The sequence below is a fragment of the Brassica napus genome, chromosome C3, assembly GCF_020379485.1.
Source record: "Brassica napus cultivar Da-Ae chromosome C3, Da-Ae, whole genome shotgun sequence".
NCBI lineage: Eukaryota > Viridiplantae > Streptophyta > Magnoliopsida > Brassicales > Brassicaceae > Brassica > Brassica napus.
This window is the reverse complement of record NC_063446.1, coordinates 63,972,046-63,986,269: the sequence shown is the minus strand read 5'-3', so window position 1 is coordinate 63,986,269 and position 14,224 is coordinate 63,972,046. Positions and strand designations below refer to the sequence as shown.

Here is a 14,224-nt window from a genome sequence, read left to right as displayed (position 1 = left end):
ATATTCCTAAACAAAGAACTAGATAATATTCTTTATATTGACATGTTAGAATATATTCATTCGATCTAGAGAAAACTCCATCAGTTATATTTTTAAAATTAAAAGGCTAACGATTTTAAATGATTATTAATTTTCAAAAACTCGACCCTTTTTAGTTCAATGTATATTAATATTGACTATACTACCGTAATTTTAAATTAAAATATTTTAATCATTTGATAATCGGTGTTGCTAGTTCAATTGGCATAGCAAACCACCTCGCCATCTAAAAAGAAATAAAAAACATCTCAAAGTTCGAACACATACACCTTAGTTCGAACACCAACACCTTTGTTTCTTAGTGAACAAACAAAGTCCAACTTTCTGCGCGGTATGAGAACAGTTTAATTGATTTCCGGTTCGATATGCCCGGTTATTAATAAGAATCATAAAAAAAAGAGAGAGAGACGGAAATAAAGCATGACAAAATAGAATAAGTTCTTAAACCCCTTTCCCTAGGTCTATATATTTACAACAATTTATTTGTCAATTTGTAAACCGAGATACCACATCTAGAAAAACAAGTAAATTGCAAAGCTTTTTCAGCAAAGATAATTTGCTCAAAGACAGTTTACAAAGAAGATGTCTACCATTCAGGCAAGGTGGGTACCGATTCAATCTCCGGTGGAAGATAAGGCGATGAAACCACTTAACTATGAGACGAAGAAACCACATAGCTATGAGACCATTCTCAGAGACGCAGATCTTCCAATCCCCCCTTCCACCGAACAACTACGTTCTGGTGTTCTCTTGAAAAAACTGGTTGGTGCTTCTTTCTTTTTTTTGCTCTACAATTTTCTTGAACGTACATCCATATAATTTTTAAAAAATTAAAGATAATATAGCATATAAGATAAGTACTGAATGACGAGATTAACAGTATCCAAATGTTAATTTTTTCGAAGGAAACGAAAATGGGATAAATCAATTAATTAATTCGTTTTTATTTTGTTAAAGCTCATTAAATTCACATGTTGTGAATCTTGTGATGATATTCTTATAAAATATTGAACAGATCAAATATTGGGTGGACGACAGAAACATCAATTGCTTCATGATCTTTCCAAGAAAACTCTCTATCACTTGGTCTGATGACCCCAACTATTGGACATGGCTTCCCAACGACTCACCAAAGTAAGATACGTGTAGTTTAAAAACCCAGCACTATGAATAGTTTAACCACATGACCTGTACGTATTTCTATTAGAACTATTGAAAATATTTTTTTGGTCTTAGATTAATCGATCAAACTCGGAGAATTTATCGTACCGGTTAATCTATGTTACATATGCACCCTTCAACGGGTATTTATATTACTTTGTATTATTACTAACATATATAAACCGCCTGTGATTTGTTTTCTCTGGTGAATCTTAAAAGCGAGAAAGGTGTAGAAGCTGCGGAATTGAATAACGTGTGTTGGCTCGACATCACGGGCAAATTCGACACAAGTAATCTCACTCCTGGGATTACGTACGAGGTGGTCTTTAAGGTGAAGCTAGAGGATCCTGCCTACGGATGGGACACGCCGGTGAACGTAAAGCTAGTGTTGCCTAACGGTAAGGACAAACCACAGGAGAAAAAAGTGAGTTTAAGAGAACAACCGAGGTATCAATGGGTCGATATTAAAGTCGGAGAGTTCAAGCATGAGAGAGATTCCGTCGGAGAGATCATCTTCTCAATGTATGAGCATGCGGCTGGTGTTTGGAAGAAAGGGCTCTTCCTCAAAGGTGTTGCAATTCGTCCCAAGTACAATAATTAATATGGGATATAAAAACATTTGAAGATCCATATACACCAGTGGATATTTTTAATTTATATTTCACATCATATATACCATATATATATATATGAGGAACGTGTGTGTGTATATATAATAAGGTTGATCTACCGTTTTATTACTTTAAATAACAACTTTGATGTTGGTGTTGAATAAAACCAAAACCGAAATTTGGTGTTGTAATGTTCTAAGTTTTAAATTCAAGTTTGAGTGCATGTATACAATAAAAATGATCGATCAAAGAAAATTTATTATGGATCGGGAGCTCGTGGTCATTTGGCAAGGAGAAGGGTTTGAGATGTCACCACATTTCACCTGTCATACGAAGCTAAGTCACATTTTTTTGGTCACCTTACACGGATATGGGCTACTGCATCTCGGCCCATTTGAATATCCGGGAAAGAGTCTATCCGTGGGCTGCATGTCCCACCCGCAGATTAGGTCTATGTCTTTAATAGACCAGTTTTAACCCTTTTTCGTAAAAAAAAATGAAAATTTATTATGTATCTTTTTGGCCACCAGATAATTTAACATTACACTCCAGGAACCACATAATGGTCGGTTGACCTCGGTCGCCGGACACTGTGTTTAATTAATATATATTGTATGAGAGCAAACAGTATAGACGTGAAATCGTTGGGATTTTTGTTTTGACCAAATGCAGAAAAAAACAATGTATCCGAACAGATTTTTTATTTATTTAGGATTTGGTATGGTTGGTAGTCGAACGATTCAGTAGTAAGAATACTTAATTTGGATACAAAATGTGCCAGCCTTGTAAGGATAAGGTTCGATCCTGTATCAATAAAGAAAAAAAAAAGTAAACATGAATGCAACCACCAAAGTTGATGCTTATATATGAGCTGATTTTTTTATAAAAAATATTCGCACGCATCATGGTTCAAGAAACAAAAATGACAAATATCATCAATTTAAAAACTCATTTACGAGTAATATTATATATTAAAACATAAGTCACAACTTTAATTTATATGTGATTTTTTTTAAAAAATGGACATATTCCTAGAAAGTCATGTTACATTTAATATCTAATCTTATCATTTAAATTTTGGACATACCAGAAATTTTTATTGGGCTATCAATAATTGGATTTAAACAATAAATGATCCATTAGATTCATAGATAGTATAAATTAAATAGATATAATTTAATGTTGTAATATTATAACTCTATATGCTAAATATTTAAATATTTATCGATGTTAACTTTTAAAATTATAAAGATTTTTTTTTTTAAAATAACAAAAATAATATTATCTAACAATGATTAATCTTTACTACCTTAAACCAATGGAATTTTTTTTAAATTATATATTTTATTTTACAAATTAAACAAAAACTAAATGTTTAATTATTTACTCAATAATATAAATCTATGAAGCGGAAAGTTTAATTTTAAAAAAACTTTATAAATTTGTGAAATGTTACAATATCTTTGAATATGACAATAAAACAATATTTTACTAATCTTTATATATATAGTTACGATTTCAATAATGAAATAATAATCCGAAAATATATATATAGAAGAAGATACAATTACATGTGAAAGTTTAAAACAATCTATTCAATGAAAAAAAATAGAGTAAACTTATTATGTTTTAAAAATTGATAGACACATATATATTATAATATATACCAATTTAAAATTGAAAACAAAATATTTATATAAAAATAAATGAAAACAAAAACCAGATCTAGTAATACTTATAGGGGGAAACAACTTATCTATAACTTTTTTACGTGTTGACAAGAATTTATTTTCCAAATTAAAAAGTCATGTACCTTAATTAAACTAGTTAAAGCATATCAACAAAAAGTTACAAATGATGGGATAATGAAGATAGTGTTGACAAGGAGTTACAAGGAGTCGTCTCCTCTCTCTCTCTCTCTGGTTAAAGGAAATTTCAGATCTATCTCTGAGACCGGCGGCTCCTCCGTCGGTCTTGGGTCCGGTGTATTGCTTTCTCCTCTTTCTTTGTTCTTCTCCCTTCTCTCTCCTCGCCATTGTTGGATATACTTACATCTCTGTTTCTGCAATTGCCTTAGCGCTTGTGTTGTAAATGGAGAGGTGGTGACATCGATTTGCTTGTAGATGGGAAGGGTTCTCCGAGAGAGTTTGACTGCCGCAAGGGTTCAGATCTGTGCCGGATCTGCGGCAGCGGTGGATGATCTAAGTTTCTCTGGGCTTGAGGACTGCTCTAGGGTTTTCTTCTTCCTCTGTCCGCTTCGCCTTCTCTCGGTCTCCAAGTAATGGTCTCTCTCTCTTTCTCGGCTGGCAGATTTGCTTCCTCAGGTCAGTGCTTTTATCCTCAGTTATGATGGTGGTGGGATTTTTCTGGTGAGCTTAGAGGACTAGCTAGCCGTAGGTTCCGCAGGCTTCATTCCGGTGGTGGTTAAGCGTTTTTCAGGGCTTGAGTGTTGAAGTCTCTGTGGTGTCTTTGTGGTAGGCTACTGGTGTATATGGTATCTAGCTTTTCTAACAGTGGCTGTGGCATTGAGCCTTGTTTTAAGGAACTGCCTAGAGTTTCCATTTCAAGGGTTCGTTTGTCCTGTCTGCGGCTGGTGGCATAGTTGTATGATAGGATCCCCGACTCCTTCTTGCTCGGAGAAGATCCTTTTACTGGTTCTCAGTAAAAGGAACGCGGGAGAGGATGTGGAGGGCTTCGATTTGGTCTCTCGGAGTTTTCTTGCTTCTGTGGCGACGTGTTAGAGACTGTCAAATTTTCTGTGGTGGAGGTCTACATTCTACCGGTGTTTGGTATTGTCTCTGTCTTCTTTTTCTGCAGGTCCGGTGGGTGTGGCAGTCGCTTTGGCTATCTCCTTTACAAATAAAGAGCTCGGTACAGCTAATGGACTTCTTTGGTTTGAGATGTTGGAAGGCTCTTCTCTCTGATTTGTAGAGGATGGATTTGACCATCCCACAAGGCCCGAGGAATAGAAAGGCCTGGCCCGGATTAGGTAGAGCGACGGCTCGATCGGTCGGCTCAAGAGTCAGGTCTCTCGGCTTGACTCTTGAGTACTTTTAGTCAATCGTCATCGACTAAAGTATATTCGGCTCAGCGGCTGCTCGGATGCCTACGGGCTTCTCGGCCCAGCAGAGGAGGCCCACCAAGATGGCGTAAATTAGGTCAAGGACGAAGCATCAGGACGTCTACACGTCGACGGTTCATCCACGAGTAAAGGGTCGGGGGCAGGAGTGCAACTGCAATCACCAACAGGAGAACTCATCCGGCAGTCATTCAGTTTTGGTTTTGCGGCGTCAAACAACGAAGCTGAGTACGAATCCCACATCGCAGGGCTCCGTCTCGCCAAGGCAGTGAAAGCCAAAAGAATTAGCGGTTACTGCAACTCTCAACTTGTCGTAAGCCAGTACCTCGGCGATTACGACGTCCGCAACGAAAGGATGGACGCCTACCTCAAACTCGTCCAAGACCTCACACGAAACTTCGAGTTCTTCGAACTCACGAAGGTTCCTCGCGGAGAAAATGTCTGTACCGACGCCCTCGCTGCTCTAGGAAACAAGCTACACGATCAAGTCAAGAGGACAATCCCAATCCATAAAATCGAGAAACCGAGCATCGACACGAAGGCGGAACAGACTGTGATCGCAGCAGCGATTAGCGAAGCGATGGACATTGACGAAGCAGAACCTCCTTCGCAGGATGATCAGCCAACAGATTGGTGCAAGGAACTCATCGATTACCTCGCTGAAGGTTTATTGCCCACCGAGAAATGGGACGCGCGGCGACTGAAGCGACGTAGCGTACACTACGTTGTCATGGACGGGGAACTACACCGATGGACCGCAACGAAGGTTCTACTCAAATGTATCTCCGGCGAAGAAACGAGACTAGTCATGGCCGAAACACATGAAGGAGCAGCAGGCAATCACTCGGGCGTACGAGCTCTCACATTAAAAGTAAAGAATCTCGGATTCTACTGGCCAACCATGAACGCCGACTGCGAGACATACGTGCGCAAGTGCGACAAATGCCAGCGTCATGCTTCCACCTTACACAGCCCAACGGAGTTCCTTCATACCCTAACTGCTCCATACCCATTCATGCGATGGGGAATGGACATCATCGGTCCGATGCCGACATCTCGCCAAAAGAAGTTCATCATGGTCCTCACAGATTACTTCACCAAATGGGTTGAAGCCGAAGCCTACGCCAGCATCACCGACAAGGAGGTGCAAAACTTCGTCCGGAAGAACATAATCTGCGGACATGGGCTACCATACGAGATCATTACAGACAACGGTTCACAATTCATCTCGCATCATTTCAAGGGATTCTGCGACAGATGGCGAATTCGACTCAACATGTCGACCCCGAGAAACCCGCAAAGTAACGGTCAAGCCGAGTCGACGAACAAGACCATCATCGACGGTCTGAAGAAACGACTCGACTTAAAGAAAGGTTGCTGGGCAGATGAACTAGACGGTGTCATGTGGTCCCACAGAACAACTCCTCACGGAGAGACGAAGGCTACACCCTTCTCAATGGCCTACGGCGTCGAGGCAATTGTTCCCGCAGAAGTGAACGTGACGAGTTTGCGCCGATCGCGAATGCCACAAAACGTCGAACTCAACCGCGACATGCTGCTCGACGCACTCGACGACATCGAGGAAAAGCGCGACCAAGCACTACTCCGAATCCAGAATTACCAGCATCAAATCGAGAGCTACTACAACAAAAAGGTTAAATCGAGTCCCCTCGAAATGGGCAATCTTGTTTTAAGAAAGGTCTTCGAAAATACTAAGGAGTGGAAAGCCGGCAAGCTTGGAGCCAACTGGGAAGGACCATACAAGATAGTCGAAGTCATCAAACCAGGAGTATACCGCCTCGAGACTTCAACAGGCGAAGCAGTACCGAGAGCTTGGAACTCCAAACATCTCCGTCTCTTCTTCAATCCTTAGTCAAGACGAACGCCTTACCGAATAATTGCGCCACTAAGGCCACTTTTACTCGGTCTCTTCAAAAAAAAAAAAAAAAAAAAAAACCCGAGTAAATGCGCCATTAAGGCCACTTTTACTCACAATCTAAGAACTATGAATGGCTTGATTCCCGCAAAGGGATACGTAGGCAGCCCAAAAAAAGGGGGGTCCAGCCGAAATAAAAAAAAAAAAAAACAAACCTCCTCCCCGAGGAATCGATCTCTGAAGCAGACGATCACTTAAGCGATGCCGACACGAGCATGCCCCGGCTTCTCGAACAAGCGAATCGGTACTCGCATCCCACGATGGATAGTCGACTGTGTTGCGATTTAAACCAACACGGCCGAGACAATGACTCCAACTCACCCTGTAATTTACTAAGTAAGGTTTGACCTACCGAACGCTTGAAAATTACGTTAGGGTCGATTTGGAACCGTCAACGTCGAGAACTCATAATTAACAACGAAACTCAAATGACGAACGATCGCGAGTCAAAGAAATCGACCGAGACAAAGTCATGACGAGCTTAACACTACAACGATTCGATATCTCGAATAACGTTTATACTAAACAAACAGTCACTTCGAATCTTGAGAAATCATGCATTTGATAGACAAGTACGATAAAAGACAAACAGTTAATACGATTCGAAGAATTGGAAATAACAAAAGAGAAACAACAAAGTAGAAGTCTTAAAAGGCAAAAGTCTAAAAAGCAACAACACAAGTCCTCCGGGACTCAAAAGAAACAACAAACAAAAAAGACTAAGCTTCCCGATCACTCTCGCGATCGTTGAGGACGGAGAGCTCCGAAGCCCTGAAGCTTGACTCATGAGAAGCCGGAGAAACATGCACTTCGTCTGATCTCGGGATGATCTCTGGATCAGCCAAAGGACCTTCAAGAAGAGGCGTCCGGTCTTCGCGCCGCTCTTCAGTCGGATGAGTAGGCGGAATGTGAAGACTCACTGCAGTCTCCGGATCGATCAAGCCGGCGTTGGACCCATACGGATCGAGACTCGCCAAGATTCGAGCATCCACAAACTGAGAGTCCAATACGAGAGGAGAAAGTGTGAGATCTTCCTCGGGTATCTCGCCCACCATAAGCTTCTCGGCTTCCTCCTCGTATTTCTTCTCTTGCTCGGCGAATATCTTGATAGTAGCTTGCGAGATGTCTCTCCCAGCCCTCTTCAAAGCCTCAAGGCATTTCCTGGTTCCGAAGGCTTGGCTATGAAGCAACCGGGCCTCCTCATAAGGACCTCGTCGCTCTTCTCGGGAGCGAATCCTAGCGAAGCGATGATTAGCTTTCGCAGCCATCTTGGCCTCAACTCTTCCTCTTTCCCTCGTCACTTCCAGGATTCTGGAATCTCTAAGGCGCCTCATCTCTCTTTCATGAGACGCAGCAAGCGAAACCTTCTCGCTCTCGAGTACGGCGTTCTTCCGCTCGAGCTCACGGACGACTCCTCGGGATACCTCCAACTCGGCTTTGAGCTCGTCTCTTCGAGCAATAATGCGAGCAACCATCCCGTTAAGCCTCTCGACGTCAGCCCTCGATGCATTCAGCTGGCGAGCAGAAGCTTCCTCTTTCTCCGCGTGCTCCTTCTTAGCCAGCTCGAGTTCGCCCAAAGCTCCCTTCAGGGTAGTGTCGTACTTATCGATCACGACGTTCGTCGTGCTATCCCCCTAAACAGACGAGGAGATGAAAATTGTAAGAAAAAGTTAAGGAACGAAACAAAAAAAAAAGAGAAGAGACCGAGCCGTTTACCAGCAGCTTGGCCCTCGCAGCTTCCTTGTATTCACTCCCGAAGATGAGGTCCTTCACAGCGGGCAAAGGTTTCGCCCTCCCCCTTAGTTGGCGAAGGAACTCTCCGCACTTCTCGGGAACGTACACTAGAGGGGCCGGTCCCTCGTAGTGAAACGAAACCTTGTCAGGAAAGTTGACTCCGGGCACCCTCCTCAAGATAGCGGAGCCACGAGAAGAAGTGCCGATCTAAGCGACCCCTTCTCCAATGGGAACCGGAGTTCCCTCGTGAGAAGACACCAGAATAGGAGATCGCGCCTCATCGCCAACCTCGTCATTATGCCTCCTGATCAAAAGCGGCGACTCTCCGATGTCTTCTTCAGAACCGTCCTGACGGGCGGCATTAAGAGGAGTTTTAGATTCCTCCACTTCACCAACTTCCGCCGCATCGTCCCGTTCTCCCGAGATTTCAGCCTCAGAAGCCTCCTCTTCGGGTTGAAGTTCTTCTTCTTGAACATCACCCTCCTCAATCTCAGTCGGTTCTTCGGGATTCTCCGACTGCTCGTCAACAGGCTTCTTCGTCCTCTTCTTCTTCTTCTTCTTCTTCTTCTTCTTCTTCTTCTTCTTCTGGGGTTCGCCAGAAGGAGGAACGTCGCTCGCCTCCTCGGCGCTCACCTCGACTCCCGAACCGCCCCTCTTCCTTTTTTTACCCTTCCCCGCGTTTCTAGCACCAGAAGGGGGAACCTTACCAGCGCGAGGAACCGTCGTTGAGGGCCCCTCCTCGCTGGCCAGTCCCAGCTGGGCGGCTAATATCGCGCTCAAATCAGGAAGAGTTCCCATCTTCTTTGCTTCAGAAACTTGCTTATGGATGTCCTTCGGGAAGATGTCTAGTCTCTTGGTGCGAATAGGATGAACAGTTGGAAGATCAGATCTCCACTCTCCTGAAAACATAAGGCAGAAAGGTCAGGACACGACAAATAAACTTTGCGATCGAAAGAATAACCAGAAACGGCGAGAGAACGCACTTCGGGCGATCTGGTCCTTAAGCTCGCGAATCCTCTCGACGGTAATCTCGAACCAACGGTAGATTCGAAGCAAAGCGACGTCTCGAACGCTCTTTAGGAAATCCTCAGGATAGACTGGAGACGTGGGATGGCCAACTGCGAGCACAACAAAAAGAAAGTTTCGTTAAGATCGACAAAATCAGACGTAGCTCGCGACAAGATATTCTACCACAAGAACAGTTCCATAAGACCCGATAGTCCTCTCGAGGAGGCTCCTCGAAAGCCGAGTCGTCGGACTTGATGAAGAAATAGGAACGCTGCCAATTCTGCGTTTTGTTTGGATGACCAGCGCACACATTGCAGTTTGGTCGCATCTTCACCGAGTAGGTTCCGTCCTTCATGTCGGTTATCGAGGTCATCTCCTCGAACGACCTGATGCTCATCGGCACGTCAATCTGCTCCGCTAGAACTGATAGAGTGACGGCTAGTCGCAGCGAGCCGTTCAGTAACTGACTAATCGCCAGATCTCGCCGCCTAGCGTACGCGGTGATCAGTCGCGGGATGGGGAACCAACAGCGAGTGTCGTCCTGGAAGTAGGACTCGTATACGGTTTGGTACCCGATTGGAGGAGACCAAGGCCTTTGCTCCTTCATAGGAATGAGGAAGGTCACGCCTGTAGCGTTATTGGCCCGAAGAACCCTCTTCATGCTCCTCAGGGTCGACTTAGTCTCGTTCACACCGTCCCAATCTTGACCAGCCACGAAAGCAGGGCGCAATAAGTCAGGATGTAGTCGTGGAAGCTCCTCAAAAATCCCTTCGGGATAGAAGGTCGTCGGAAACAACTCGGCTTCAGAATCGTCATCTTCCGAAGGATCGTCTTCCACTGCGCGAGCTCTCAAGGTAATCGAGTCAACGGGCACCGCCCCGCTCTGTCCTTCTCTCGCACACTCCGTCGCATCCCTCACGGCAACGTTCTCGCTCCCTTCTCTCGCAAGCCGCGTAGCATCTGCGACCAAAAGCCTCTGGGAGCGAGACAAATCAACTGCATCCATCATCGCCTCGTGATGAGTCGATTCGAGATCCCCGATACAACCTCCGTCAGGACTCCTTGCCGGACCTGATGCCGCCGCGACTGATTTTCCCCTTTTGCTGCCTCAATAACCTCTGAGCTGACGACATGGTAGAACAAGACGGCGAAGAACGCGTCGAATGAAGGCTATAACACTTAGAGAGATAAAAGAAGGAGAGAGAGAGAAAGTACCTTTGATCGCGGAGGAAACTTGAAGAAATGAGAAGGGATCTGCGTATTTATAAGGAAAAGAGAGGGGGGGATTCGAGGCATCATCATTAGGTCTATTCGAGCCTACATGGGCCTCGAAACTCTCCCTAAAAACCCAGCGAACCCTCGCGACGTTTCGACTTCTCGGTGCATTTAAAAGGAAAAAAAAAGGGAAAATTTGAGGCGTCGTCATTAAGCCTAAACGGGCTTAAATGGGCCTCGAAACTCTCCAAAATGTCCAGCGGACCCTCGCGACGGTTCAGCTTCTCGTCTAAATCAGACGTCGGTCATCTTAAAATCAGAATAAACCAACGGCTAATCTAGACATGTCAGTCGGGATCTGAATATCCGCGACTAATCGGCCTCAAGCGAAAATATTCCAGAACCTTCCCTGCGACACAATGACCAAAAGGGGCGAGAAAGCCTCTACTGCTCGCTTCCGAAAGAATGACGCTGTGCGACTCGTCGACCAACCGTTCCAACCTTCCGACAGGCCTTCTATTCCCTCAAACCTTCAAACCTTAGAATCCATCACGAGCCAGAAAGCACTTCGCTCACTAATGGACTGGGGGGGGGGCTTACTGTAGAGGATGGATTTGACCATCCCACAAGGCCTGAGGAATAGAAAGGCCTGGCCCGGATTAGGTAGAGCGACGGCTCGATCGGTCGGCTCAAGAGTCAGGTCTCTCGGCTTGACTCTTGAGTACTTTTAGTCGATCATCATCGACTAAAGTATATTCGGCTCAGCGGCTGCTCGGATGCCTACGGGCTTCTCGGCCCAGCAGAGGAGGCCCACCAAGATGGCGTAAATTAGGTCAAGGACGAAGCATCAGGACGTCTATATAAGGGAAAGGGGAGGCAACGAGAGAAGGATCCGAAATCACTGACTAACACTTGGCGGCTAGATTAGGGTTTTCACCTTTGCTTCATCTCGCCGTTAGTTGTACTTTTCCGGTAGCTCATCGAGCCACCGGCTTCCTTTCTGTCGCATTCTCTTCATTTTTCTTGTAACCGACTGAACGTTTTCTCCGACCATAAATAAGACGTCTTTGTTAAAACCCATATCTTCTTTATTACCGTTTTCCGATTAAACATGATTGGTGGTAGTAGTGTATCTCCGTACTTTTCCAGCAAAGCTGTGGTGTTTCTTCATTGTGGCGGGACTGATGTGGTTGTAGCACCGTACTTTTCCGGCGAGGCTGCGATGATTTTTGTTGTGGCAGGTCTGATTTGGTTGTGGCTTCGTACTTTTCCAGCAAAGCTGCAGCGTTTGTCGTTGTGGCGGGACTGATGTGGTTGTAGCAATTCGTACTTTTCCAGCGAGGCTGCGGTGAATCTTATTGTGGCGGGTTCGATGTGGTTGAAGCTTCGTACTTTCCCAGCAAAGCTGCGACGTGTTTTCGTTGTGGCTGGACTGAAGTGGTTGGAGTTGTCTACTCTTTAGTCGTGGTATAGAGATTTCTGTGGCATCTCGTTCTAAGGTGATTTTATTGGTTGTGGTCATAGTGTTTGTTCATTTTGTTTTTTTTTTGCTGCTGTAGATTTTGGTTTTTCTAATTTCTTTGACGTGTCACTGTATTTCTGTTAAAAATTAAAAGTTGGTATAAAATTTAGCATTTTACCAAAAAAAAAATAAAAAAAATGAAGATAGTGTTTTTTTTTCTCTAAGTAATGGCTCACTTTTTCTGAGTTATTCGAAGTTCCATTTTCGTAGCGATAATAGAAGAATAAAGTTAACATATCAAATGAAAAATATCAAACATATTTTTTCTCAAAAAGAAAACACCACCAACCTGCGAACATATTTAACAAGACATAAAAGAAACGGAATATATACCAAGCCAAATTTGATTTAACGAATTTATGAAGAAGTCAACTATATAGCGATGCTTTGATCAGGTTGAGTACAAGTGTACACAAATAATATAGTAATATATAATAACTCGGATGTATCATCAAATAAAATTGACAAAATTCAATGATAATCAGATAAGAAATAACTTAACATGAGTAGTAGGGAATTCAGGTCAGCTAAATGAGTCTATAAAGACCTTAATCTTGTAGTTCTTAAGAACAATTAACTAAATAAGAAGAAGAAAACATATTGGAAGACAAGCAATAATCGAAAGAGTGAGATATATAACTATTATTAATATTCTCATCAGTTCTTTTTTTGTTGTCATTGAATAAATTCATAAAGTGTTTCACAAGGCAAAGCTTGAGGAAATAATCTCAGCAAAACTAAAGAGAACCAATAGGCCTCAACCAAATTCCCAAAACAAATGGGATAAACAAAATGATAGATACACCATATATAGAACTCATTAGCGTGAAGTAGCCTCTTGGGATAGCAGAGATGGCAGCCAGCTAGGACCATTACTAGCCACATACGAGTGGTGTTACACTTAGCGCAATAGCATAGGCTGCAGTATTACTAGAAGTTGAAACTAGTTGAAGACTACATCTCGCAACTGCATGGACATTCCGCAATACCTCATAGCAGTTATGATAGCTAAAAGGGTTTATCAGAGGGTTGTTAAGAACTTCAGCCACACTTGGTGAAGAGAACTCAAACATCACATTCTTCAATCTCAGGTCAACAACAGCAGCTGCTGCCCATGATAATGCCATGAGGTCAGCCTGCGTCGATGATGATATACCTCTGAAAGATCGTCGACTATGAACCAGGGCTTTCCCAGAGGAGTCTCTAATAATCCATCCTGCTCCACCAACTGTTGAAGCTTGAGACCAGGACGATCCAACATTGCATTTCAGAAACGATGTCGGAGGTTTAGTCCATTCCCTAACAACACCCGGTTCCGGTTGAGTAACCACAAGACTCTCAGTAATGTGACCATGAAGGTTCAACCAAACAACTGCCTGATCCATTGCGCACTGAGAAGAATCGAAACCCCAAACTCCAATTTGTAATCCCGATCTCGCTCACACTCTCTATCTCACTGTGTTTGTACTCTCAACCTCACTCTCGCTCTCGTTTGATGGATCAAGAAAAGGTAAAGCACAAAAGAAAGAGACTCAGAGATTTGGTAACCCAGTTCGGGATCCGATTTGGATCCGGTACATCTGGGGCTTGACGGCACAAGCAACACTTCACTAATCACTCCGAAAAGTATAAAAGAAAGATGATCAAGAGATACAATCACCGCAAACTCAAGAATAATCTTCTCACTTTCTCTGATTCTGTAAAGCCTTTTTCTTCTAGGTGAATGCAGCTGAATCTTCTCGATCTAACTAACTCTTCCTCTCTCCTTCGATATATAAAGGAGACCGGTACTCTCTGAATCAGAAGCTGACTCCTAATAACCAACCCGGTTATCTCCTTCTTCTAATTCTTGTACCAAATCGCAGCTTAACCAATCCGGTTTAGTGCAATTCCTATGATTGTTGAATGTCACAGATCAT

At 43.4% G+C, this 14,224-nt stretch overlaps 3 protein-coding genes across 3 annotated transcripts; 1 reads left to right on the top strand and 2 right to left on the bottom strand.

The window, feature by feature from the left end:
- Positions 1-507: 507 nt before the first annotated feature.
- On the top strand, positions 508-2,002 carry LOC125583849 (protein PHLOEM PROTEIN 2-LIKE A1-like). The gene is made up of 3 exons (XM_048751381.1): positions 508-801; positions 1,055-1,173; positions 1,420-2,002. Exons 1-3 carry the CDS (start codon positions 622-624, stop codon positions 1,799-1,801), a joined length of 681 nt encoding a protein of 226 aa, XP_048607338.1. The 5' UTR covers positions 508-621; the 3' UTR covers positions 1,802-2,002.
- Positions 2,003-7,545: 5,543 nt separating this feature from the next.
- Positions 7,546-10,577, bottom strand: LOC106407844 (meiosis-specific protein ASY2-like). Its single transcript, XM_048749882.1, has 6 exons — positions 9,761-10,577; positions 9,544-9,678; positions 9,194-9,459; positions 8,795-9,076; positions 8,543-8,701; positions 7,546-8,460 (listed from the first exon to the last, which is right to left on the bottom strand). The coding sequence occupies exons 1-6, from the start codon at positions 10,575-10,577 to the stop codon at positions 7,546-7,548; spliced, it is 2,574 nt and encodes an 857-aa protein (XP_048605839.1).
- A 2,603-nt stretch (positions 10,578-13,180) lies between these two features.
- LOC125583246 lies at positions 13,181-13,690 on the bottom strand. Its single transcript, XM_048749881.1, has one exon. The coding sequence runs from the start codon at positions 13,688-13,690 to the stop codon at positions 13,181-13,183; it is 510 nt and encodes a 169-aa protein (XP_048605838.1).
- Positions 13,691-14,224: the final 534 nt, after the last annotated feature.